The sequence below is a fragment of the Felis catus genome, chromosome A2 (assembly GCF_018350175.1).
Source record: "Felis catus isolate Fca126 chromosome A2, F.catus_Fca126_mat1.0, whole genome shotgun sequence".
Classification (NCBI taxonomy): domain Eukaryota; kingdom Metazoa; phylum Chordata; class Mammalia; order Carnivora; family Felidae; genus Felis; species Felis catus.
This window is the reverse complement of record NC_058369.1, coordinates 99,310,755-99,336,223: the sequence shown is the minus strand read 5'-3', so window position 1 is coordinate 99,336,223 and position 25,469 is coordinate 99,310,755. Positions and strand designations below refer to the sequence as shown.

Here is a 25,469-nt window from a genome sequence, read left to right as displayed (position 1 = left end):
CTTGTATAACAGTTTCTGACACATAAATAGACATTTGATAAATATTTGTTGAGCAAATGAGTGGTAAACAAAAGCCAGGTGTTTCCAAGTTATAAACAAGGATATTAGAGCACAGATAGTGAGTGAATTACTTTGGCAAGTAATGACCAAACACTATGATGGTGGGACGTCAACTGTAAAGAAAGCAGCTAATTATATGAGAGCTTGCTTTCTCCTTTTCAGAGGCATCCATTCCTTCACCCAGCAAGCTCTGCCCTGGGTGCCGGGGATACAAACATAAATAAGAAGTGCATGGTTTTATCAGAAGTTTACCATCTCGTGGGGTGGTCACACCAGTAAAAAGACCCTCGGAGTACAACATATATGCAGTTGGGAAGGGCTGTCAGGGGTGTGCACAGGTTCTAAGGGAGGTGGGGCTAACTCCACAGCAAGGTCTGGAAGGCTTTCTGAAAGGGAGATAGCCTTAAGGGAGGAGTCATCGTTCACCAGTGGAAGCCAAAGACAAATGACATGGTCAGGTTTGCGTTTGAAGAAGGATAATTCAGTTTCAGTGTGGACAGTGCCATGTAGGAGGGCAAGACTGAAGGCTGGGTAGCCTTTTAGGGGGCTGTAAGCCAGGGATGGTGGGGAGAAGGGATGGCATTAATGTAAAGTGATACCAGTTAGAAATTCACAAGAGATATCAAATACCTCAAGGGGCTGGGGTTTGTATCTAATATGGTGTGAACTTGAAATAATAATGGAAATCATATGATGTTGTCCATATTATGCTTAAAGGTTGAATTAAGAGAAAACAAACAAAGGGGCGCCTGGCTGGCGCAGTCGGTTAAGCGTCCGACTTCAGCCAGGTCACGATCTCGCGGTCCGTGGGTTCGAGCCCCGCATCAGGCTCTGGGCTGATGGCTCAGAGCCTGGAGCCTGTTTCCAATTCTGTGTCTCCCTCTCTCTCTGCCCCGCCCCCATTCATGCTCTGTCTCTCTCTGTCCCAAAAATAAATAAACGTTGAAAAAAAAAATTTTTTAAGAGAAAACAAACAAAAAAAAACTTTTTAAATCTTTCTGTTGCTGTGTTTCAGCTGCCATCATTTGTAAAAAGAGGATAGTAATAGAACCTACATATTCACAGGATTGTTGTCAGGATTTACTAAAATAATGCATTTAAAAGACATAGGCTAGAACTGAGCACATAGTTTGCATGATGTGTTAGTTATTATTAATTTTAAATTATAGCATGTCAACTAATAGATTCTTGCAGAGATATCTAGCTCCTTCCACTCTGCCCTAGTCCTAGGTAATTTTCCCTGCTGTGTGCTCAACAGCTATCTCTAGGTCATGCATTCTTCTTTGGACTTTAGAAAACCAAATAAAAGGAGACAACTTGAAAGATAATTATTTTTATAAAGCACTACTCAAAGGAATTGAGTGTGCTAAAGGGGACTAGAAAAGATTCTTAAAAATATTAGAAAATCGGGGTGCCTAGGTGGCTCAGTCAGTTAAGTGTCCAACTCTTGATTTTGACTTGGGTCATTTTCTCAGTTTGTGAGTTTGAGCCCCACATCAGGCTCTGCCCTGACAGTATGGAGCTTGCTTGGGATTGTCTCTCTCTCCCCCCCTCTCTCTTTGCTCCTCCCCTGCTCATGCTCTCTCTCTGAAAATAAATATACTTTTAAAAAAATATTAGAAAATGACTCTATTTTACACCCAAAACTAATATAACACTGTATGCTAACTGTATTGCAATTAAAATTTAGTACTTCATAAAGAAAAGAAAAAGTATTAGAAAATGATTAATTTTCTTATCATTTTTCCATTTGTTGACCAAATATTTGTTGAGGGCTAACTCTCTACTAGGAGCTGGAGTTACAAAGATGAATATGGTACCATTGCCTTCAAAATAACCAGTACTAAGGGAAGTGAGAGAATATAAACATGTAGCATCATAGTTCTTTAGTAATTACTGTCATGGAGTTTGTTAAAAATTAATTTTGGTAGGCAAAATAGTTTTTAAAAGAAGAAAATTCAGATAGAAAAGAGTAAATAGCAATAAAATGTTGGCCTCCTAGTCCCACAGATAACCTATTTTTCCAGAGGCAAACATTTTTACCAAGGTCATGTTTTATTCTTTTGTTGTGAGTTTCTTCTGTTTTTTTGCCAAGTGCATGCAGGATTAGTTTGAACACAATACTTTTTTATTTTAATTAAACTTTTAGAATAAAATGTGTGGTCTTTCATGTTTAAAAGTATTGAAAATTATGCTAGTAGTCCATTGTTGATAGAGTGCTCTGAATATATTTTCTAGAAGTGATAGACACATTTCTGCTAATCTGTCCTTTCATTTATCTTGTTTCTAATTGTGACTAAAGTATGCATTTAAAAGGTATCCAGTTTAAGAAATGTTTATTGACTGTAAAATTAAGGAGATAATATGCCATGTGACAGCCCACAAGTCCCATGTGGAGTATGATCATTTAGCAAACCAGTGTAAACTTTTTGGTAGGATTAGGTCTTTTGCCAAATAAAAGACTGGCTCTTAGCCTGATACATATAGAACTCTACTGTGATTCAGGTATGAAACCATACAGTAATCAGACCTCAGCTGCAAGTTGTTTAAAGAATATATTAGCTGTTTCCATTTTCTGCTGCAACAGGGCAGTGTGCTTTTCATTGATGATGGTAATTACCTTTTCAATGTCACCCTTTATGGAAAAATCCTTTTGCTAAGTATTATACTGAGTACTTCATACCATTTGTTGGATCCAAATTCTTACGTCAGTAAAAATGTTACTCACATTTAATAAATGAGGGACTTGAGGTACAGAGATTTTACAAACTTGTACCGAATACCAGCTAGCTAAGTGGCAGAGTGATGAACTGAGCTCAGGTTTCTGACTCCAAAGCCTGTATTCTTGTTCCTACAGTGTCCTTCTGTTGGTGAGCAGTGGCAGAATTCAGATACAGATTCATATTTAAGATGGCACATGTTGACTATGTTTTTTTTAATGTTTGTGTATTTTTGAGAGAAAGGGAGCGTGAGTGGGGCAGGAGCGCGGGGGGTGGGGGTACAGAATATTCAAAGTGGACTCTGCACTGACAGCAGACAGCCCAATGCAGGGCTCTAACTCAAAAACTGTGAGATTATGACCTGAGCCGAAGTTGGACACTCAAGTAACTGAGCTACCCAGGCATCCCATGACTTTTTTTTTTTTAGTACAGTCTCCTTTTCTCTGAAAAGTCATTTTCTTCAAGAAGAGTGGCATGTAGGAAGATAGAACATGAAGAGAATACCCAGCTCAACTAGCTGATCAGCCATAATGATTGATGATGCAGAGAAGTGGCCTTCATTGAATGTGCTGAAGGATATTGGGATAAAGAGCTTTTTCCTTCTCTTTGGACTTTGAAATCTACATCAATGAGAAAAAGTTAAAAAGGAATTATCAAGGGCATTGCCTGTGTAATACTGCAACATTTTGAAGGAAACTTGTTGAGGGAATGTGTCAAGAACAAGCCAGCTTGAGCATCTCCTCTTTAAGGTATTAAGTTCTCCCCATAGGGTTTCGAGCCATTGGCAGTTAGGATATTTGAACTGATCATCCCATTGAAAACAAATAAAAATGGGTAATATACTTTAATATATTTTGTTCAAGCCTTTTCAAATCCATGAGCTAGTGAGGAATATTCAAGCCAAAATTTAGGTGGGATAAGCAGAACCCTAAACCTGGCTTTGGCCTTCAAGGCATTTGCCAAACACCTGAACTTGAGCATTAATTTTTGATGTCCCAAGGGACAACCAGGTACTGCCTAAAGTACTAAGTCTAAAAGAAAGGGGTAGAAAAGGCGAGGCAAGCAAGACACTTAGGTCACAAAATGTAAGGAGGCACCTAGTCTCGGGTGCTGACCTTGTATTGAACATCTCTGGTACTGAGTACCTCCTTCAAGTCTCTACATTAGGGACCAGTCTTGCTTTATCCAATTCCTGGTCCTGAAAAAGTTCATCTTCCATAAAGCTGGCCCTCAAAGGGTTATATTAACCTCAGTGTAAGGGCAAAGTAAAAATACTCACTTTTACTATTCTGGGCTATAAGGAAACTTGCTTTGGTTCTGGAGGGAAAGAAAAGGAAGAGGGTTCCCTCCCCTAGAGGTAATTAGGAATTTTAACCTTGTCTCACATGGGTTTGAATGCTGAATTTATGTTTCTTGGGTGATATGAAAACTCTCAAGCTGGCAAAATCTTAAATTGGTAGTATCCACAGGTATCTGACAGGAGCAAACACACATTTTCTCAAAAGGAGCCCACCTTCAACCCAGACCTCAAAGAATTTTCATAGATATTGTTGCAAGGAAACTGAACAGCTCATAGTCTAAAATCTGAAGTCACACAAGGCAACAAGGTACTTTAAGAAAAGATAGCAAAAAACAACAGGCAACATTTTAAACCTACTAAGTCTTAAAATTTCAAAATTATCAAAAATAAAATTAGTGTTTTTTATTTGTTTTAAAAAATTAAAAAGGGTGAAAATATTTATAATGATTAAAATTTAAAACTGAACATTTCAAAATTCTGGTTTTAACAACAGATTAAACACAGATGAAGAGAGAATTAGTGAATTGGAAGATTCTAGTTAGAACTTAGCAATGAGAGACAAAGGGAGATTGACATAGAGGAAAGTATGAGATGGTTTAATAGGTATAAAAGAAAACCAGAAGGAAAAGAGAGATGATGGCTAAAAATGCTCCACAACTATTAAAAGCTATCAATCCACAGATTCAAGAAGTACAACAAATAGCAAGTGGGACATTAAATAAAAATAATCTAGACTAAACGTGTCAGAGTGAAGCTGCTGGATACCAAGGCTGAAGAGAAGCTCATAGATGGCCAGAGAGAAAAGCAAATGGCTTTCAAAGGAGAATGGTTGAAATGACAATTAACTTAAAAACAGGAACAGTGGAAGCCAGAAGACATAGGAATGGTGTTTTCCATGTGTGCAAGAGAAAAACCTTTCAACCTAGAATTCTAGACCCTGTAAAAATGTCTTCTGGGAACAAGGATAAAATGAAGACATAGCAAAACTCAGAATGTCTATAACCATCAGGCTCTTACTAAAGGAAATTCTAGAATACTGCAGGTAGAAGGAACGTGATCCAGATGACAGTTTTGAGATGCAGTAAGGAAGGAATGACAAAGTGGTAAATGTTTAGTCTAAGTAGAATTGTGTGAATTTAAATATATGTGTAATGGTAATTATAATGTGTCATGTTTTTAAAGCTAGAATTAAAATACATGACCATAAGATGGGAGGGTTGCTTATAATGTAAGTTGTATAAAATGCATGTATTATACAGGAGGAAGTTAACAAAGACCATGAGTGTGTATATTAAAATTTCCAGGGTATAAACTCTTAGAGTAGTAACAGATTGTGGAACTTGCAAATAGTAGGGAGATGTCAGGGGAAAGAAGGCAAGAAAGGAAAGAAAAGAAAAATTGAAAAGGTGGATGTGTTTTATAGATTAGATTTATGAAGGTGACATGCTCAGAGACCAAAATTTCATGTCATAAAACTGTGCCACTAACTAGGTTTCCAGCCTGTCTCACTATGAGCATCATTGGTGACAAAGCAGTGTGCAATAGACGAGTAGAGAACCAGAACCAACATAGGAGTGGCATTTCCTGCAAAAAACAAAAACAAAAAAACAAAAAAACCTTGAGTTGCCAAGATGCTTTGGTCAGAATTGCAGTGAAATTAAGGAGAAACCAATATCCTGAAAGTCCCTGGCCTAATGAAACTAAATAATAGGTTTGATATTTTATATTCAAATTGAAGTAATTTCAGTGTCACTGATACCAAGTCTCCGGTTGTTGGCTGGTTCATTTGGTTTTAACACCAGTGACACAATCACGTAACGGGTCTTGGCACCAGTGATATTTCCCAGCAAGATACTGAAACTCACCGTGTTTAAATCCCAGGCACGTGGGCCTAACTCTCCCTTGACTGGGCAGGAGCAGTGCTGCCAGACTGTGTATACAAGGGTTAACTCACTTGGGAGAAACCAAGAGGCATGCTAAGGGATCAAGACATGACATGCTGCCCATTGTTTGTAGCTCCAGGATCAAAATATACAATTATACATGCCAAATAAATTCTAAACCTGTAAGGTAGAAAAGGAGGGGTGGCTCTTACTACAGGTGCCAGAAGCATTAAATAACCTCCGCAGACAAGGTGCACCACTGTTGTCTTGAATGCTGCAGGTCCCTCCGTCTGGCATTTTCCCCCATGCTAGACAATGTGCATTCACTGCAGGAGTCTCTGTTAAGCCTCTGTCTCCCAGACCTGCTGGCTCCTGGTGCCCGGCCCTGACACAGAGGTGCCTTTGTGAATGTAATTACCTTCCTCTGTATTAGAAATGTTCTGTTTAGAGCTGTAGTTGCAGGTACAGCTACAATAAGCAGGAATTAGCATGCAAAAAGACCTGCTGTGGCCCTGACTTCTTTATCAGCAATCATTCTTAAGGCTTGTTTTGTTCCTCAGATTGATTGGGTAGGTGTGATACCATCCAAGATGAAGAGCTTTAAAAGAAGAAAAAAAGATATTGGAGATAGCTAGCTAGCTGTGTGTGTGTGTGTGTGTGTGTGTGTGTGTGTGTGTGTGTGTGGCAGAGAGAGAGAAATCCTGTTGTATTCTATCTTTTGACAATTTCATGCCTGACAGAGCTGTCAGAGTAAACTTGCGTGGATGATTTCAGCAACTTAAGAACTGATTAAACTCCCTTGGGCTTTCCACAGTGTCCATATCAAAAAAAGCATGAGAAGCAAGAGAAAGAATTCTGATGCCATGGTGATACTATGGCCAGTGTCTCTGAGCCTAACTGGCCTGTGTCAGTTTTAGACTCCTAACTGTAAGTTAAGTGAGACCAACCCTTGAAGAAGTTTTCCTAGACTTTAAGTAGAATGATGATGGAGAGGGTTTAGAATGGTACAAAATAGGAATGGAGCCAGAGTGGATAATTAAACTAGGTCTGAGTTTTGATTCTAGTTTATTTATATATAGGTCTCCCCTGAGATGCCTTTTACTGTTCCTGTCTGTTACTTAAGAAGGCCCACTAAATTAAAAAATACAATAATTTTCCCTCTTTGGAGACAGTGCTTTAATGAATAGTAAGAGATTAGATGATTGCTTATTGTATTTATGAATTTCCCCCCAAGTGACTTTACTGTGTGCACAAAGGAAATTTGGGGCTAACCAGAGTGTCTGAGGGCAGAGATGTCCAGAGAACCAGTGAGGAAGACCTAAGGCAGGCAAATGTGTAGATTTCTTATAGGGCAAGAATATTTAAAGATTTATTTTAGGTGGCACACACTTTGTAATTCATTAATTTTTTAATGGCCAAAGTAATGATTTTTGTGTTGCTGACGCAGGCTGTTGGACAGCATGGAATGTTGCCCTTTATTATAAAGTTGCCTGTTCAGAATGGCTGATCACTTAGTAAAAATTGTAAGTGGCACAAGTAGATTTCAAGTCAGACAGGTTTGTGTTGTGATGTAAGACTGGAGAATGGGTATTCACCGTGAAGTGAAGGATTTATCAAGGAATCTGGGAGAGAAACATTCTCCCTGTTGGAACTTTAAAAGCCTTTTCCACATCCTGCTTCCCTTTTCATTGCACTGGAGCCACAGGTCAGGTATTGCCTGAGGCAGCCTTACAAATTGGCACCTGCCTTTGTGCCTTAGACCTGAAGACGGTGGGGAGAGGAGGCCAGGGAAATTTAAGAAGTCTTTTTCTCTAGCCTTTTGCAAAGTTAGCTCTCCTTGGGAATTGGACTTAGATGCCTGTGGTGTGAGAGAGGCCACGGGCACCTCCTGACCCTGGAGAGTGATTTGCTGCAGGGAGACGCCTGAGGTGCTGTGCTGTTGAAGGGTACAGGCTCCAGGAGAGGCAAGGAGACACAGCCGTCCTCGTCCCCCTCCCTCCTTACGTTAGTACTGCAGGTGTTACCTCCTCAGGACTTGTGTGGTTATTCCCTCATTTATTCCTAAACCCCTGGCCCCATAGGGTAGCTCTCTTTCTTGGCTTTTCCTTCTCCCTTTTCTCAAATAATTAGAAACCTATGGCCTCTCTTCACCGTCTGACGTTCAGTCTCTAGCACGCATAGATTACTGGACCACATTGTCTGATTCCAGGTAGGAAAAATACGGCATCCTCCTGACCATTTTTCCTTTGGTGTTTCATAGTGCAGCTCCACTCTTTCCTTAGATTTGTTCTTGTTTGTCTGTGTTTTGATCAGGATGTTTCTAATTTCAGATCATGTCTTCCCATGGCCTTCTGATCATATTGAAGGCACATAACATTAGAGGGGCTAGCAGCTGTCTTCCTCTCCTTTTTTCAAATTTTAATATCCCAGTACAAAATTATCAACTAAGCGCTGTTGTATCCCCCTAAAATTATAGATCTTTATTTGAAAACTAAAAGCTTGGCTTTGGTTTCTAATATATTTTTCCAAGAAATTGAGTTTGTTTTCCCAGTAGGGCCTGACAGCATATCCCAGAGCCTCTCGTTTCTCTTTTTCATTGTGTTTTCTTTTTTGTGTGAGTTGGCAAAGTCAAATCAGTGTCACCAGAAACATGCCCCAACTGACAGCCAAAGATTTTGCCGAGTGTTCTCTAGCCCCTGGTTCCTGACCCCTGGTTGCTTATTTTCTGAATTAGGCAACACTGATATAGGCAAGATATAAGAGCATGAAGAAAACCCAAAACATCATGGAGAAAGTGCAGACAATGTGGAGCTGTGTGGAATTCACTGCCTGTCTACCTTCTGGTTAAAGAATGCTCAGTGGAAAGGGTGGTATTTGGGGGTTAAATGAATGAAGAGGTGATATTCAAGGTGTTGATGTTCCCAGCTTAGCATTCATCAAGGAAGTTGCACGGTGACAGGGGTACCTTGTTTGATCAGATGAGTGAGGCATTGAACAGCTTTATTTAAGAGGAACCAGGCTGACCAGAGAGAGGAAAATGGGAAAGTAAAGTCATTACAAAGCTTTGAGAAGAATGAGAACATGGGGCCTAATCCACAGGACTGCCAAGACCAAAGATGGCGGTAGAGTTTTGGAAACAACAAATAGAAAGGAAATTTGGGCAATATGGCTGAGTAATAAAAGAGATGTTAGACCATACCAGTCCTCCCCCACTCCAACCTCCCAAGAAAACCCCACAAAACCACATACCATGAATTTAAAGGGAAGAAAAGGATAACTCAGAACCACAGAATGATGGTCTCAACCATGGAATGGTTATTAATGCTACTGATGAAGGAAAAGCTCCAAAACATGTGCAGTTGCAGTGGTTATCTTTAGCTGGTGAAAATTAAGCAATTGTAATTTCTAATGCTTTTCTGTATTGTCTATGATGAGCAGTTAATATTTTCTAATGAGGGGAGAAACATTTTGAAGGAAAAGTATTACCAGCAAAAAAATAGACTGAAGTTTGGCTCTAAAATGTGAATATTTGGGAAGTGAGGGTAAAAGTAAAAACTAATAGGTTTAGTAAAAAACACGATTTGTGGGAGGAAGAATTGTATCAGCTTATTAAAAATTACTCTAAAGAGATTGTTTAAAAAGTCAGCATTATGGCAGTGTTTCTTTCACTATATATGGAGAGCCAGATGTGAAGAAGATTTAACTGATCTTAATTTAAATTGGTTATTTGGCATCTAATTTGAATATCTCCCAAACACTGTCTGCATGGGAGTAAATGACTAGCACAACTCCTAGGAAGGTTTGGAGGCAAAATGAGGAAAAGGAAGTGAAAATAGTGAAACAAACGGATGAAAGTGTTACCCTCACACAGTAATGATCACAGGGGAAGGACTGGATGCTGTGCATGGATATTGGCATTCTACTGTACTTTTCATCCTTGAAAAAGCTGGGGGAGGTGGAAAGATTGGAGAGTCCTATCCTGAGTTTTGGACTTTCTCTGGGCACTGCCTCCAAGGATCTCCCCTGAGGAAGCCAATAGTTTGGCCCTTAATAAATGTGCAGTTGATGGATTAATCGTCCTGAGCATCACTTTGCATGTATAAAACCACTTTATGGTTCTTCTTTTCAGTTAGGCATTTAACAGTTTCGGGGGTAGACAAGATACAAAAGTGTGGGTTGATTGGCAAGCAGTACATGATGTGGATTTGCCCCCCCCCCTTTTTTTAAATATCTATATAGAAAGGACAAAGATATCTTAACACATTCATGGGTGAGTTGATTGGGAAGTAGCCAACACAACAGAATCCAGATTCCAAGCATTTGTTCTGGTTAGAAGGATGGGCGAAGCTAGGATGAATTTAAATGGGGTGAAACAAAGTCCTAATTATGTTACTTATTTAAGGCAACTAATTAAGTTATAGTAGACCTAGGTTACCAGCAATTCGTATGAAAAAGACTAAGGGTCTTATTACCCACAGTCGCAGTTTGAGTCAGGAGTGTAATGATGGAGTCAGAAAGCAAAGGCTGTAGTAACAGATCTGTAGTGTTAAGGAACCTTGACAGTGGAGCCTAGCATCAAGCAAAAATACCTGCGATCCAACATCACTAGACCTTACTAAATGTCACTGGGCTTGGCTAGTTCTGTTGAATCTGGATGGATTCATTATTTTCTTTGAAGAATCTCTCAGTTTAGTGGAAATTTTTAGGTATTAGAAATCTGTGAAAGAAATGGTATTAAATCATTAGGTGTTGAAAAGGGGTGACTTCCTTCCCATTTGGCCTGCCTAAAGTACAATATATGTCTTGTGGTTTTCCTCAGAACGCTACATTTCTAGACACACATCAGTTCTCAAGGCCTCCCCATGCATTATTTTGACACTAGAAATTGTTTGAAGATTTTGCTCTAGTTGTTGATTGCTCTATACACAGCTCTTAAATGGGTAGGAATTATTATAAATATTTTAAGCTTTAGAATAAGCATTTATCAATGTTTCATACCCTTGGGGAGAAGGGGCAAATATGTGAATAAATTAGGGGATCCACGAACCCCTTCAAAAGGTATATAATTTTTTACGTATGTGTAATTTTTTTCTGGGAAAGAGTCCAACACTTTCATCAGAGTCTTAAACAATATAAAGAACAAACCTCTTCCCTTGCCACCTATATAATTTGCTTCCTAGTATGTAAACAAAGGGGCCTCTTGGTTTTTGCTGTCCATCTTCTGAGTACAGACCCTCCTTGAGATGCCAGTGACTGACTTGCCATCGGTAGGGATTTAAAGAGATGTTGCGGGCAGAGTTCCAGAAGTGTTTTAATCAAAATCTAGCCATTGCAATAAACAAGAAGTGCCTCCCTCTTTCTCACACTGCACAATGAAATTTGTTTTATTTTTGAAAAACAAAATTCAGATTTGTTACTTGCAGAATTTGGGTTATTTTTTTTCTGTTCCCCTTTCAGTTTGTGAGTACAAATTTGGTCTTCTCCAGGAATATTTTGTTCTGAGGTAAGTTCCAGAAAAGCTTGATCTTCTCAATGGGATATGTGTTTCATGTGGTTTTTCTTCCTTTTCAAATGTACAGGGTGCCAAAGCATGCTTTCTGCGGGACATTCCTTTCTCGGCCATCTACTTCCCGTGCTATGCTCATGTGAAGGCTTCCTTTGCAAATGAAGATGGGCAGATTAGTCCCGGAAGCTTGCTCTTGGCTGGCGCTATAGCTGGTGAGTGGCCCTCACAGGGCTCTGTTCTCCCCCTCTCCCATGTCACTACCTTGGAATTTTTTGCCTATAGTTCTTGATTGGGCACATGTGAGGTAGGCTACAGATTGCTTTCAATGGCTACTGAAAAGAAAGGAGAAGAAATTAACCTTCTGGCAGAATAGATTAGGCAAACTTAATTTCTTGCCAGGAAAATTTGGTGACAGATTAGGCAAGCTTAATTTCTTGCCAGGAAGGTCCAGAAAAATTTGGTGCATTTTTTGGCATTGTTGAATTCCAAGTTCCCTATAGTTTCATAATTCCACTTCACAGCATACCAGTGATGACTGTTTAGCTGAAAGTTTTTACAAATTTGAATCATTGTGCTTTAAAGTGTCTAACTGAAATGGTATATAAATGCTTGTCCAGAATCTAGATAAAAGTGACGTAGTACTGACTACTGACTCCTCATCGCTGTGTTACAGGAACAGGGTGTGTGTGTGTTCATTGAATCCCAGAGGGAAATGACTCTCCTTGTTTTTAGTGCTACAGTGACTGTGTCAATAGGAAAAAAAAAAAAAAAAAAAAAACAGATGATGAGGGGGAAGCTTGTCCTCCACAACCCAATGTAAATTCCCAGAGGAAATTTGATTATAGCCACAGCAGGAATCAGTTGGATCTTTGATGCCCCTGGTTCAGAGATCCTAAAGGCTGGAACAATCCGGATTCGCTCTCCAGGTGGTAGCAAACATTTAATGAGTTAACAAACCCTAAGGCAGTCCTGGGATGGCTGGGTCCAAACATTTTTGATACAGGTGTTGTTCTCCAGAGAGCTGTTGACTTGAGTCTCAGGAGAACAAGCCCCTGATCTGAGAAGTTGTTTGCTGTTTTGTGGACCTGCCTGTAACCTGGGGAGCCCCTAAGGCAGGAACCCATGGAGCTTTTCTTTAATTCTTAGTTAATCCCTTTTCTTTCAAAGGCAGTGATGTTGGTAAATGAGGCAAGGTTGCCCTTTCCTGGCTGCTCAGGGACCCTTGTTGTACAAGGCCACTCTACCTCTATCAAGAAAAAAATAATGATTTCGAGACTATAATATAGAATTCCCAGTTTTAATCCCAACTTAGCCATTGGTTGACTGTGCCCTGTTGTATGTCACTTACATGTGTATACACGATAATATTTTCTGAACCAAAAGGTTATAATGCAGTGCATTTTGTACATTGTACAATATAAATAACTTATTTGAAATAAGGTAGGACCTACTGGGGAGAACTGCTACACCTGTTGGTAGTGTGCTGCTTGGGCAAATTACCTAACCTTGGCTGTGAATGGAGATGATAAGTGTACTGACTACAGAGTGTGCCTGTGAGATACAAGTGGGAACACCCATGTGAGGGACTTAGCATAGTGCCTAGCATATAGTAAATACTCAATAAGCATTGGTCAGTATTACATCAAAATCAAGAGAATCTGTCTGTAAATTATTCCAGGTATCGGTTGTAAAATCAGAGGATATGTATTAGAGCTCAAGATCAAAGTCTAGGCCTCTCTCCAAAATACAACAGAAATAGTGCCTGTACTCTTCTCTTGAAGGCAGATAGCCACCCAGAAGGGATTTTATCTTTGGGTAGGAATTTCCTAGGTAATCCATGCTACCAGAGCTGTAGAAATTACTAGCAGGCGTTTTTGGGTTTTTTTGTTGATGTTGTCGTTTTCTCTTTGGAGGTTTATTTTCTTCCTTCAGTTTTTTTTTTTCTTTTTTCTTTTTTTTTTTTTTTAATGATTAGGAAAATAATATTGCTAAATTGTGTAAAACACTTGGAAAGTGTGGAAAGTAACCGAAAGGGTAAATAACAAAATACTATCTGTTACTCCACGACTCTAAGATAATCCCTATTTAACATTTCTGCTAATTTGTTCCCCCTTGCATCATTTTTAACTATGCATAGTTTTGGGGGTTTTTTAATTTTATTTTTTATTTTTTAAAATTTACATCCAAATTAGTTAGCATATAGTGCAACAATGATTTCAGGAGTGGATTCCTTAGTGCCCCTTACCCATTTAGCCCATCCCCCCCTCCCACAACCCCTCCCATAACCCTCAGTTTGTTCTCCATATTTATGAGTCTCTTCTGTTTTGTCCCCCTCCCTGTTTTTGTATTATTTTTGTTTCCCTTCCCTTATGTTCACCTGTTTTGTCTCTTAAAGTCCTCATGTGAGTGAAGTCATAGGATTTTTGTCTTTCTCTAATTTTGCTTAGCATAATACCCTCCAGTTTCATCCATGTGGTTGCAAATGGCAAGATTTCATTCTTTTTGATTGTCGGGTAATACCCCATTGTGTATATATGCCACGTCTTCTTTATCCATTCATCCATCGATGGACATTTGGGCTCTTTCCATATTTTGGCTTTTGTTGATAGTGCTGCTATAAACATGGGGGTGCATGTGTCCCTTCGAAACAGCACACCTGTATCCCATGGATAAATACCTAGTAGTGCAATTATCGGGTCGTAGGGTAGTTCTATTTTTACTTTTTTGAGGAACCTCCATACTGCTTTTCAAAGTGGCTGCACCAGCTTGCATTCCCACCAACAATGCAAAAGAGATCCTCTTTCTCTGCATCCTCACCAACATCTGTTTTTGCCTGAGTTGTTCATGTTAGCCATTCTGACAGCCGTAAGGTGGTATCTGACCATGCATAGTTTTAACTATGATCACACTGTGGATATGTGGTTTTCACTTAATTTCATAGCTGAAGCATTGTTAGCCATCACAGCACAATGGTTAATGGCATGTGCTGTGAGGCCAGACTGGGCAGATTCCAATTCTAGTTTCCCCACTTAGAACTGTGTGACCTGCAGTTGTGTAACCCCTCTCTTCTTGTTTCCCCATCTACACATGGGTAAAAAACGGTCTTAGTCTCATAAAGTTATTTTGAGGTCAGTAGGTACACATTAATAAATGGAAAGATTCAAGAAAGTACCTGGCACATAATAAGTATTTTTAAATGTTCAATAATAACATTTTATGTTTTAAAACTTTGTAAACGTAGTTTTTAACTGTCGTATAGTTACCTAACCCTCAATCTTAGATTTTTAAATTTTTTTCAAAAAAAATTTAAATGTATTGTAAAAAATATCTTTGTGCTTAAAGGCTTTTCCCCTACTCTGGGACATTTTTTCCTTGGAGATCTAGACTCTCTAAAGTGAGTTTGCTGGTAAAAAGCATGACTGTTTTTAATGCATTACTACATTATTCTTGGAAGTTGGAACTAGTTTCTGTCCCCATGCTGCCTTGTTAGCGGTGCAGCTGTCCCAGCATCTTTCAGAGCTGTTGTTCAGATACCTTCTCTGTTCGTTATCTATTGCTGCATAACAGATTACCCCAGCACTGACCAGCTGGAAACAGCCAACACTGATCATCTCACAGTTTCTGTGGACTGGGAGCAGCTTATCTGAGTGCCTCTAGCTCAAGGTCTGGCGTGAGGTTGCAGTCAAGATGTCAGCCAGAGGCTCGGCTGAAGTTGGAGGATTCACCTTCAGGGTGGCTCAGTCACATGGCCATTGGCAAGAGGCCTCAGTTCCTTGCCACATGGTCTCACTGTAGGTCACCTTGGATGTTCTTGTGACAAGGTGACTGACTCCCCTTCCCCCCCCCCCAGGAGCCAGCTCAGAGAGGGATGAAGGGAAAGGGGAGACCAGGGTGGGGAGAGAAGACAGGGGAAGAGAGCAAAGCCCCAGCTGCCATGTCTTTTGTGACCAAACCTTGGAAGTCACACTCCTTTACTTCCACACAATCCTATTGGTTACACCCATCAGCTCTGTGTAATGTACAAGGAGACTGAACAGAGGCTGAGGTGTAAATGCAGGAGGTGAAGGTCATTTGAGTCATTTGGGAGCTGAGTGCAACACTTTACTTTCATTATTATCCATCTGCTTCCCTATAGGATGGAAAAATACAAGACAGACTGTCATCCGTTGTTGTTTTTTTTTCTTCAAAGAACATATTAGCCTCAAAGCTTGCATATTGCACAAATCTGTATAAACCATATAAGGAGAACTAAACCACTTTCTTAATAACATCTATCAAAAGGCAGGGGCAAATAACTACTATTCTCATTGAAATTAGGGATAAGACAAGGATGTCTCTATCATCCTTGTTTTTCAGACTTATTTTGGAGGTTCCAGCCAATGTAGTAAAATAGGAAAAAGAAGTAAGAGGCATAAATATTATAAAAGAAGAAATGAAATCAGCATTATTTGCACATGATTGTTTAGCTTCAAATCCAAACAAAAAAAATGCCTAAAAATGCATCTGAATTAACAAGTAATGTATTTTGTTATAAGATGAACATAAAAATCTGTGTCTAGTGATAAGCAGTTTACTGATGTCATGGATGGAAGCAGGACAACCAGCTGCTGAGTGTAGATCCTTGCTGGCGTGCTCGGTGGCCAGGTCACAGAATTCAGTGTGGAGAAGGGCAAAAACACTTCTGTTTACACATGTGTTGTGCCCAGTGCAACATCATCATTAAGGGCAGTGAACACAAAAATGCACACTTGTGTGGGCTGGTGTACGGAAGATGGGTCAGGCCCCCGCATTCCCTTTGGGGATGCCAGTGAGAACAAAGGCATTTCCTAGGTAGAAGACGTACTGGTGGAGGATGCGCAGAATCCCCGGAAGTATGTCTGTCCGAGGGTCAGGGTGATCTTTGTCATTAGGAGAAAGGAGAAACGCTTATCTCAAAATAAGCACAAATAGCAATTTGACCACTGACTTTTTTATTGTAACACAAAAATGTCTTACTACTATTTTTATGTGTATTCTTATATAAAATATCTCCTACACAGAATACATATATTTTTTGTTAAATAATTGTATTATAAATAAGATGGATCTGGGATTAAATTAATATGATCATGCTTTCTATGTTTTGATAGTAATTTCAGTATTTAGTAAGTACTGTCTTTTTCTAAAAATTTTATTTGACCTGAAGTTAGATTGTTTTAGTAGTATTTTAACAGAGGTGGTTTTTGATATCTCAAAACTGGAGAATATTGATTTTTTTTCAGATATATGTATATGGTTGTAAACTGGGAATATCTTTACTTATTTTTTAGAGAAAGCATGCATGCAGGGGAGGGACAGAGGGAGAGGGAGAGAGAGAATCTTAAGCTGGGCTCAGTCTCAGGACCATGAGATCATGACGTGAGCTTAAATCAAGAGTCAGACACATAGCTGACTGAGCCACCCAGGCGCCCCAGAACATCTTTAAACACTGAGAACATCTCCATTATTTCACAGGATAGAGTAAGCCTAACCAATATTTGAATTTATGTTCATTGGCCAGCATGCTTCTGTGTGTTAGAAGGTGGGAGCCAAAGCAGAGAGCCTGAAATTAAGAAACTAAGTTTTAATTCCCTGCAGTGAACATGTTGCTTTTTGATTATTGAAGGGCATTTCAATATGGCTTACAGATAATATCAAATAAAAGATATCTAGTATTTGTCAAATTTTAGAGCTTCATCATTGGAGGTGATCTTAATTGACAGTGATGAGATAAAGGATAAATCAAATTTAGATTAAGTTGTAACTCAGGAGTATCTTTAAAAGCTATTCAATACACAGTTAATGGAAGTGCTGTATGTGTGTGATTGTCTGGATGGTTTTGCAAACGTATTAAAAGAATGAAGTTAGGAGAGAAGTACTATTGACATAAATTCGTTAGTTATGTGGACATAAAGGTTAAAATAACTTAAGCAATTCTTAGATCCTTAAAAAAAAGTAATAGCAGAGATTGATTCAAAGTAATAGACTGAGTATATTCATCTGTCTCTCCTTTCAACCCAAATACCTTAAAATGTCGGGAAATACATTTTTTAAAACTCGTATTGGCACTAGAAAATACTAGCACCAGCCCTCGGAAGGCAGGAAACAGAAGCATATTGACTCAGAAACTGGACTGGAGGGTGCCACAACCCAGAACACAGGCAGGAAAAACTGCTCTTAAGGTAAGAGCAGAACCAAAGAATTGTAACCAGTGAGTGAACAATAGAATACCAGGAGTGGGGGGGAGGGCGTGAGGTAAATCTTTAACGGGAGTGAAAGAGCCGCATTCCTGGCAGGAAGGTGGGGCTCAGTCCTCCCTACTCCTTTTTTGTACCTACTCCTTTTTTGTACGTAGCTTTGGACAACAATTGAATCCAGGCTGAAAGCCCCTGGCTTTTCTCTTAAGAAAGGCACCGATTGCCTGGAGAAAGCTGAATGTAAGGAACTGAAAAAATGCCGGGTAAGGCTTAAGGTTCCAGACCTTCACCACAGACGGAATGAGTGCATGCCTGCATGCATGCATGAATGAACGAACGAACGAACGCAGCTCTTCACAACAGGAACATAAGATAATATCTTCTACTCCCAGAGTGAAGCGCTCCACGTTTCAGCAGCTTGGAAGGTCCCAACCCTGCTAGGCCACCTCCCCAACCCCTGTCCCCAGTTAACAGGAGTCCCTCGTTTCACAAAGCCCATTGCTGGCCCCCAACCCCCTCCCCCCATTTGGGAGAGAAACCTGCCGGTGAAACTGACCTAGGTGGTGGTAGAAGCCAGCACTAAGGTAATCAGTCTGTTCTTTGAACTTGAATGTATCAATAGACAGCCAGAGGTCCCCAGACAAGGAGCAAGAAGAGAAACAAACAGAGGAATTCCGGGAAAGACGGGCAATTCAGAGAAAAGAGGACTTTTAAGAACTATACTTAGGATCTGCAGAGAGATTTGAGAGGAACATTCTTAAGGAAGCTTTCTTGAAAATTAGTAAAAGGATTGCCAAAATTAAAAATCCATGCATCATCTGAATGATAGAATGGGTGTGCTCAAAGTCCAAATTAGACATCTGGAAAATGAAGCCGTGGAAAAACAGAAACAAGAACTACAATATGGAGCGAAAATATAGAGATAAGAAAAGGAGAAAATGTGTTAGAGACATGCAGGATTAGTCCAGGAGGTCTAACTTCTATTTCATAGGAGCTCCCTAGAGAGAAGTAATATAAAAGGAGGACAGAAAACAAATCAGTAATAAAAGCTCACTTCTCATGTTTTCATCTGCAGTCCTAGCCCTTTCAATTTAAAATGCCAAGGAAGGGATGTCTGGAACCTCGATGGCATTCCCAGACACACCAGCGTTCAGGAGGGGGGCAGGTCTCAAGTTCATTTCTCCCATAACTCAAAGTTTACGCCTCACAGATATCTCTAAAGCAAAATGAAAAGTGAATTTAAGGAAGAAAAAAACTATGGGATATTTGAAACAGAGCAAGTAAAAGTTAAACCTGAGAGTGATTTCAGTAACTGGTGACTTTGATAATATGTATTTTTATATAAGAAGGGCTTGCTGGCAAAGGGTGCAAATGTACATTTATTGTACATATTGTAAATAGCGTACTATGTGATAAATGTACGTAATATTTAAATTGGGTAAGGGTAGAGATCAAAAGGGGAACAATTAGAAACAGAAAATAAAAACCACAATATTGGATAGCAGAAATAAGTCTAATAACCACAATTATAACCACAATTGAATGTATTCAGTGCCCCTAGTAAAAAACAAATGCCTATTCTAGACGAGTTGTGAAAGGAAATCTAGTCATCTGAAGTTTGAGAAAACAGTGACATAGAGCAACTGAAAGAGAACGGGTTGAAAATATGTATTAGGCAAATACCAACAATAAGCAAGTTTAGCAATATTAATGTCAGACTGAATGGAATTCAGGGTTTAAAAATAGCACTTAGAAGCACAGAGGCTTATTTTGCACTTATAAAAAATAAAATTCACTAAGCAGATAGTGTCTGCCTAAATAAAGACATAAATTGAGACAAGCTACAATGGACCAGAAATTGGGTCTATTCGGAACCAGCAGGAAACTTGCAAAGGGGTGGGGGAGGGAGAGGACAGCATGTTAAAACATTTGATGGGCGTTCAGGCAGCATCCAAGCAGTATTCCTTGGCTTAAGGATGATGAGAGATTGCTTGCCACATGTTCATTGGTTAGGAGATAGATCTCAGTCTTGTGCAAGTCAAGCATTTATGGGTAATTAGTCTATCTGTTCTCAAGTTCTGTTCTTCTGAGGGAGCATGCCTGAGAATCTCCTCCTTTCATATCCTCTGGTTCTATTTTAAACTAAAATCCTTTCATGGTATATTGCCATCAACCCCTATGTAGTATCAACGTAATATTGTTTTATAAAACCTCAGCTTAAGAGTATGATAAGAACATGATATATTCCCATTCCAAATCTTGACACTTTCCTTAGAAGCTGATCCATCAAATAGATACTATATATAAGGACGAGGAGGGAATTTGTGAATCCCTTCACCTTGATCCAAAATAAACAGATATTAAGTTCGTATCCCATAAACAGAGAAGCACAGTCTTTACAAATACTAATGGGATATTTATGAAAATTGAGGCTGCCTTGCCCCAAAGTTGTATTTTGCTGGTTGTGCTTTCTTTTTATTATAAATGAACTTCTACTCTCTAGGCGCTGGGCCCCCTTTAAAGCGTTGTAATTTTTTATTGGCTAAAGAACACCCCCAGTTGTTCTTGTCACAGAGGTAGTAGGTAGGTCTCATCATCTGTGTCATTACTGAAGCATCCGTCAGGCTGCTGTTGAGGAGCCCAGACGAAGCCTCTCTGTTTCCTAGCCTCCACTTGCTCCCCCGTGTTTGGGAGTAGAGAAACCGAGACCTCTTGGTTAGTGTTGTCTTAGCCTTTTGGAAGCCAGGAGAGACCAGGCAGATTTACTCAGAGTCTTTGCCAACCCTGGCCACCAAAATCAACAGATTTCTGGTGGCCAAGCTCTTTCTGGTAGATACTGCTTTCCTGGCCTTGCTTCAGAGCAACGTAAGGCTGTTCTCCAGGTTAGTTTCACTAGTCTTCTATCAGAAATCCCCATCCACAGTAACTCCCAGGCCCTCCCAGCTGTCAGCCTGGGAGAGGTAAGGGTGAGTGGGATACCATGAGAGTCCCGGGCAGCTGCCGTATTTCCAGCCCCCAGCTCTCTCTCTCTCTGTCTCTGTCACACACACACACACCACCACCACCACCACCACCAATCGGTCTTGCCAGATGAACTTGCTAAGCGTCTTCCACACGTTTCTTTTGGCATATTTATTTCATAATCGGGATCTTTCCTCTCTGCCCCCCAGTACTTACTTCTCTCTTTTTTCAAAACAAGGAGTTACTTATGAAAACTAACCGAAGGAGGCTTTTTTACCGATGTTATGTATGTCCCCTGTCACTCTGACATCCCTGCCCACTGTTGCAAGGAGGATTTTACTACATGTTGAAAGCAGACAGCCTTGCTAACCTCTTTCTAAACCAGGAAGTAAAACGTAATGGGTGGTGTGAACACAGTGGGTTTCTGAGCATTTTTCCTGTTTCCTTCCATTATGTTGGAGGATAAATTCCTGGCTCAAAGTTAAAATAATTCCTCCAAGTTAATAGGAAATTCAGTATGACTTATCCAGTGAAGCATTGGATATAAAGTGAGCTTTTTCACATGCAACAAATGTGATTAATTTTAGAAAAAACAGTTACTTACGTTGGGAGTTTGTGAGGTGGTCCGTGAAGATGAAGGAAGAGCTGTACCTTTAGTAGGATAAATACAGACGTGTGCTGTGCAGAGCTCCCCAGGCGCGTGCACACACACACGCACACGCACACACACACGCTGTAACCTTAAAGCTGTCTGTTAGAAGGATGAGATGTACTTGTGAGCCAGACCACGTTGGTTTGGACAGAAATTCTTACAGAATTATTAAGCCTTAAAAAAAGCAAAGGAGATTTATGCATCTGCATTTGACCAATTTGGTTTGGAATAGGTTCATAATGGAAAAGTAATAAAACCATAAGAGACAGTGTCTTCTGAGTACAGTCTCGCTTTTAAAAAATCTAAACATGGGCTGCCCCATTTTGGATAAAATGACTGTAGAAAAATTTCCCACTGGTAATTTTGGGAGGGTTTTGTTGCTGTTGTTGTTCCTTTTTCATTGATTATTAGCCAGTATAAATTTTCAGCTTTCTGTCAAATATTTTTTCTGGAGATGTCAGTTTTAGGAAAAAGGAATCCTGAAGTGTTATCTATGGGAGTCTCCACCTCTGATCACCACCCCCCCTTCCTCCCCCTGCACACACACACACACACACACACACACACAGTTTGCTTAGCCCTCAGCCCTCACTGAAGTCTTTTTCTGGTGTAACTGGAGAGGTTAGGCTTTGGTGGGTAAAGGGTGGTTGAACGTGTGCACGAAGGCACCTCCCGTGACTGCCAGCAGCCACAGAAAAGCGTGAAGAGGAAACACATAACAAACTTCACCTCTGAAAATCGGACCTAATAACTTTGCAAGTGACTGATTTAGATGGGAAAGTAAAAAAAAAAAAAAAACACAAAAAAAAAACAGCCTTTCTCCATTTGTTCTCAACCACTTGAAGTAGTGTTACTGACAAATCATTCCTTAAAAGTATTAATAAATATGAAGCTCCCAAAGCAGTTCGGGGCAGGGAGGTGAGGAGAGTCTTAAGGAGCCTCCATCACTGCAGACAGGACAGTCCTGGCCCTGCTTCCCAGAGGACAGCAGAAGAGGCATTTGATTTCATCAGATTCTTAACTTTCTTTCCACGACCAGCAGTTCAAAGCACAGTGATTTTTATATAGTGAGAATGTGACCAGACTGTGATGGTGGTGCCTTTCCTGCAGGTATGCCGGCGGCATCTTTAGTGACCCCTGCTGATGTTATCAAGACGCGATTACAGGTGGCCGCCAGGGCTGGCCAAACCACTTACAGCGGGGTGATGGACTGCTTTAGGAAGATACTGCGGGAAGAAGGCCCAAAAGCTCTGTGGAAAGGAGCTGGTGGTATGGAAATAATTTGTTCTTAACTAAACCTTTGATATCAGGTAAATTTTTGAAAAATCTAATTGTATCTTTTATTTCCCCATTTTTTTAAAGCTCGCGTGTTTCGATCCTCACCCCAGTTTGGTGTAACTTTGCTGACGTACGAATTGCTGCAGCGATGGTTCTACATTGATTTTGGAGGCGTGTAAGTATCCCGCTAGATCTGCAGCTAAGTTTCAGCTCTTCCAGTGCCCTGTCGTTATTAAGATGGGTGCATTAATCTAATTCCTAAGGATGAAGTAGAAAGGACGTAGGAAAGGGGCTCCTGGATGGCTCAGTCGGTCAGTTAAGCGTCCGACTTCGGCTCAGGTCAGGATCTCACGGTTCGTGAGTTCGAGCCCCCCGTCAGGCTCGCTGCTGTCATCGCAGAGCCTGCTTTGGATCCTCTGTCTCCCTCTCTCTGTGCCTCCCCAGCACCTTCTCTGTCTCTCTCTCCCACTCTCAAAGATAAACATTTAAAAAAAAAAAAAGAAAGAAAGAAAAGATGTTGGAAAATACTGAAATCATGTAACCAAACACATTTCAAAGGGGAACGTACAACCAACTAGAACTCTACAATTTCTTTATATGAGGCAGATTTTAACAACTTTTAAATGTCATTTTTACCAAGATAAGAATGATACAAAACTCAGGTTCTCACCCTGTTTTCTCTCCTTTTAGGAAACCCGTAGAATCGGAACCGGTTCCTAAATCCAGGATCGTACTGCCCGCTCCCAATCCTGATCACGTTGGAGGCTACAGACTGGCCGTTGCAACGTTTGCAGGGATCGAAAACAAATTTGGACTGTACCTACCTCTCTTCAAGCCGTCCACATCTGCGGCACAGGTCACCGGTGGAGGCCCGTAGTGGGAGCAGCCCCAGGGTGCGGCTGCAGCTCTGTCCACTGTGGTAGAGAACACCTCACCTCCGATGGAAACAGTGTTTGCCTCCTTTCATTTCCATCTCTTGTTTAAATTTGAGTCTTTTTATAAGGTGAAATCATTCATTTTCTGTGTGCTTTCTTAACCGGAGTGTTGTGAAATTACTCCTAATTATTCTTTGGGCCTCTGCTCACACATCTCTGTTTATAGCTGACATTTACTGGGATTTGGTCAACACTAACATGATTTGGGGAGAAGGAGCAAGTCTGAATAGAAACTAGTGCTGCTCTCCTCAGATTAGGATTATAGTCCCAAAGAGACTACTGAATGGCGATCATGGTGCTCAGAGCAAAGTGCTTCATGCATGTTTAAGCTGGTAGGAAGCTGGGTACGTATTTATCACAATAAAAAAACACTGGAAGAAATGAAAACAAAATTATCAGAAATAGCCAGCCTTGGCTTCAGATTTTAAACATGTACGAATTCTGTTCGTGGATTATATTATGAAGATTTTATGTGAAACCTTTTTTTTTTTTTTTTTTTTTTTTTTGGTGTCACGAAAACCACATTGAAGATATCATACTCTGTTAGTAGTACCAAGACTTATCAGGCAGATGTCTTTGTAGTCAGGGAAGTCCTTTTGGTATTTTATTCTATAGACAGAGAAACTATGAGACGCAGCACCTCTCCTGGATGTGCTGATTTGGGGCAAGTTCTCATATGATGCAGTGTGATGATCACTGCCTATTTCAGGAAACATTGCAGGGAAGGGCACATCCCTCATACTCGTATCTACTTTACTGCCCCCATCCCCTGCCCCCAGCAGTCGACACCTGTTTGCTTTCAAAATCCCACTTGTCTTGAATCATGTGTAAGACAAATATATTCTAATACACGTTTTTATTTAATTTGTGGTGCCTTGCATCATGGTCAGAAGGCTCAAGCGTTTGTGAAGGAGGAAATAAACTATTTTTAAAGCTATTGAATTGTTTGCTCTTGTGTATGTCACGTGGTGAATGACTAATAATTGTCACTATTGGACTCTATATGTTTCATTTTCAGGGTGGTTTTATTCATATTGGCGTGGATATATCCTCCTGGCCCCTCAAGGTAATGTGTAGCCTGATTTCCACTATGCCGATGTTCAGAGTGAGTAAAAGAAACGACATTTAACCCTTGATAAGCAAGGAACCCAGCTGACACTTTTTCTCCAGTCATCCCCGGTGCTTTGGGCCAGTTTTTTACCATGAGAATCAATATAAATTTTCATTTTATAATATTAATTGGAAGTTTCACTGGAAATTGGGCATGAAAACTGGCATGAAATGACAATTGCATTTTCTAACCTTTCTGACTCTTCCTCATATGAAAACCAGATATCACTGTATCTGACATTGGGTGTTATCTGGCCAACCCTATCATTTGGAGAATGAAGCTAGTCTTGAACAGAATCTAGGGCTTTCAGACTACTGAGTGACCTAAGAGCAGTCACTTTGAACTTTCTGAGACTCCCAAACTTCCCTCCATGAGTCAGTCTCAGTCTTTAGGTCAATAGGTTGACATTAAAAGATATTATTCAAAATTGGGGAACATCAACACCATCCACGAGTCTGGTTTCTTATTCTAAATGAACAAAAGCTTTGTTCTCCTCACCAGAAACAGGACAAATACATATGTGGCTCCCCTCCCTACCACTCCCTCTGTCTACCCATCCTTCCCCCCAATCCCTACTCACTGTGACCAGTGATATTTATATTTTAATCTCAAAGACCAGGCACAGAACTCCAAATACGTCTTAGAAATGTGGGTGGTGTTGCGATACCAAATCAACTCGAGCTATATGGCATTCTGAATGCAGACAAAAGTCCCTGAGTGTAAGTAAATCTTGGCATTCCTTTTCCTGCACTTGCTGGAATTTTGTAGAAGATCACATTCTCACGGTATAAACGGTGACCCAAATCTCAGAAAAGGTGTACTGCGCTGCCCACTTCTTTAAGAGCTGT

The 25,469-nt window shown here is 40.2% G+C and overlaps 1 protein-coding gene across 7 annotated transcripts in view; it reads left to right on the top strand.

Annotated features, from left to right (window-relative positions):
- SLC25A13 (solute carrier family 25 member 13) overlaps positions 1-24,447 on the top strand; it is a 190,305-nt gene extending 165,858 nt beyond the window's left edge. For all 7 annotated transcript variants that reach the window (XM_045052405.1, XM_003982783.5, XM_019825505.3 and 4 more), the window contains 4 exons: positions 11,543-11,681; positions 22,408-22,566; positions 22,660-22,750; positions 23,266-24,447. In XM_045052405.1, coding sequence (XP_044908340.1) covers positions 11,543-11,681; positions 22,408-22,566; positions 22,660-22,750; positions 23,266-23,452 — 576 coding nt within the window. In that variant the 3' untranslated portion in view covers positions 23,453-24,447. The remainder of the gene's footprint in view (positions 1-11,542; positions 11,682-22,407; positions 22,567-22,659; positions 22,751-23,265) is intronic.
- Positions 24,448-25,469: the final 1,022 nt, after the last annotated feature.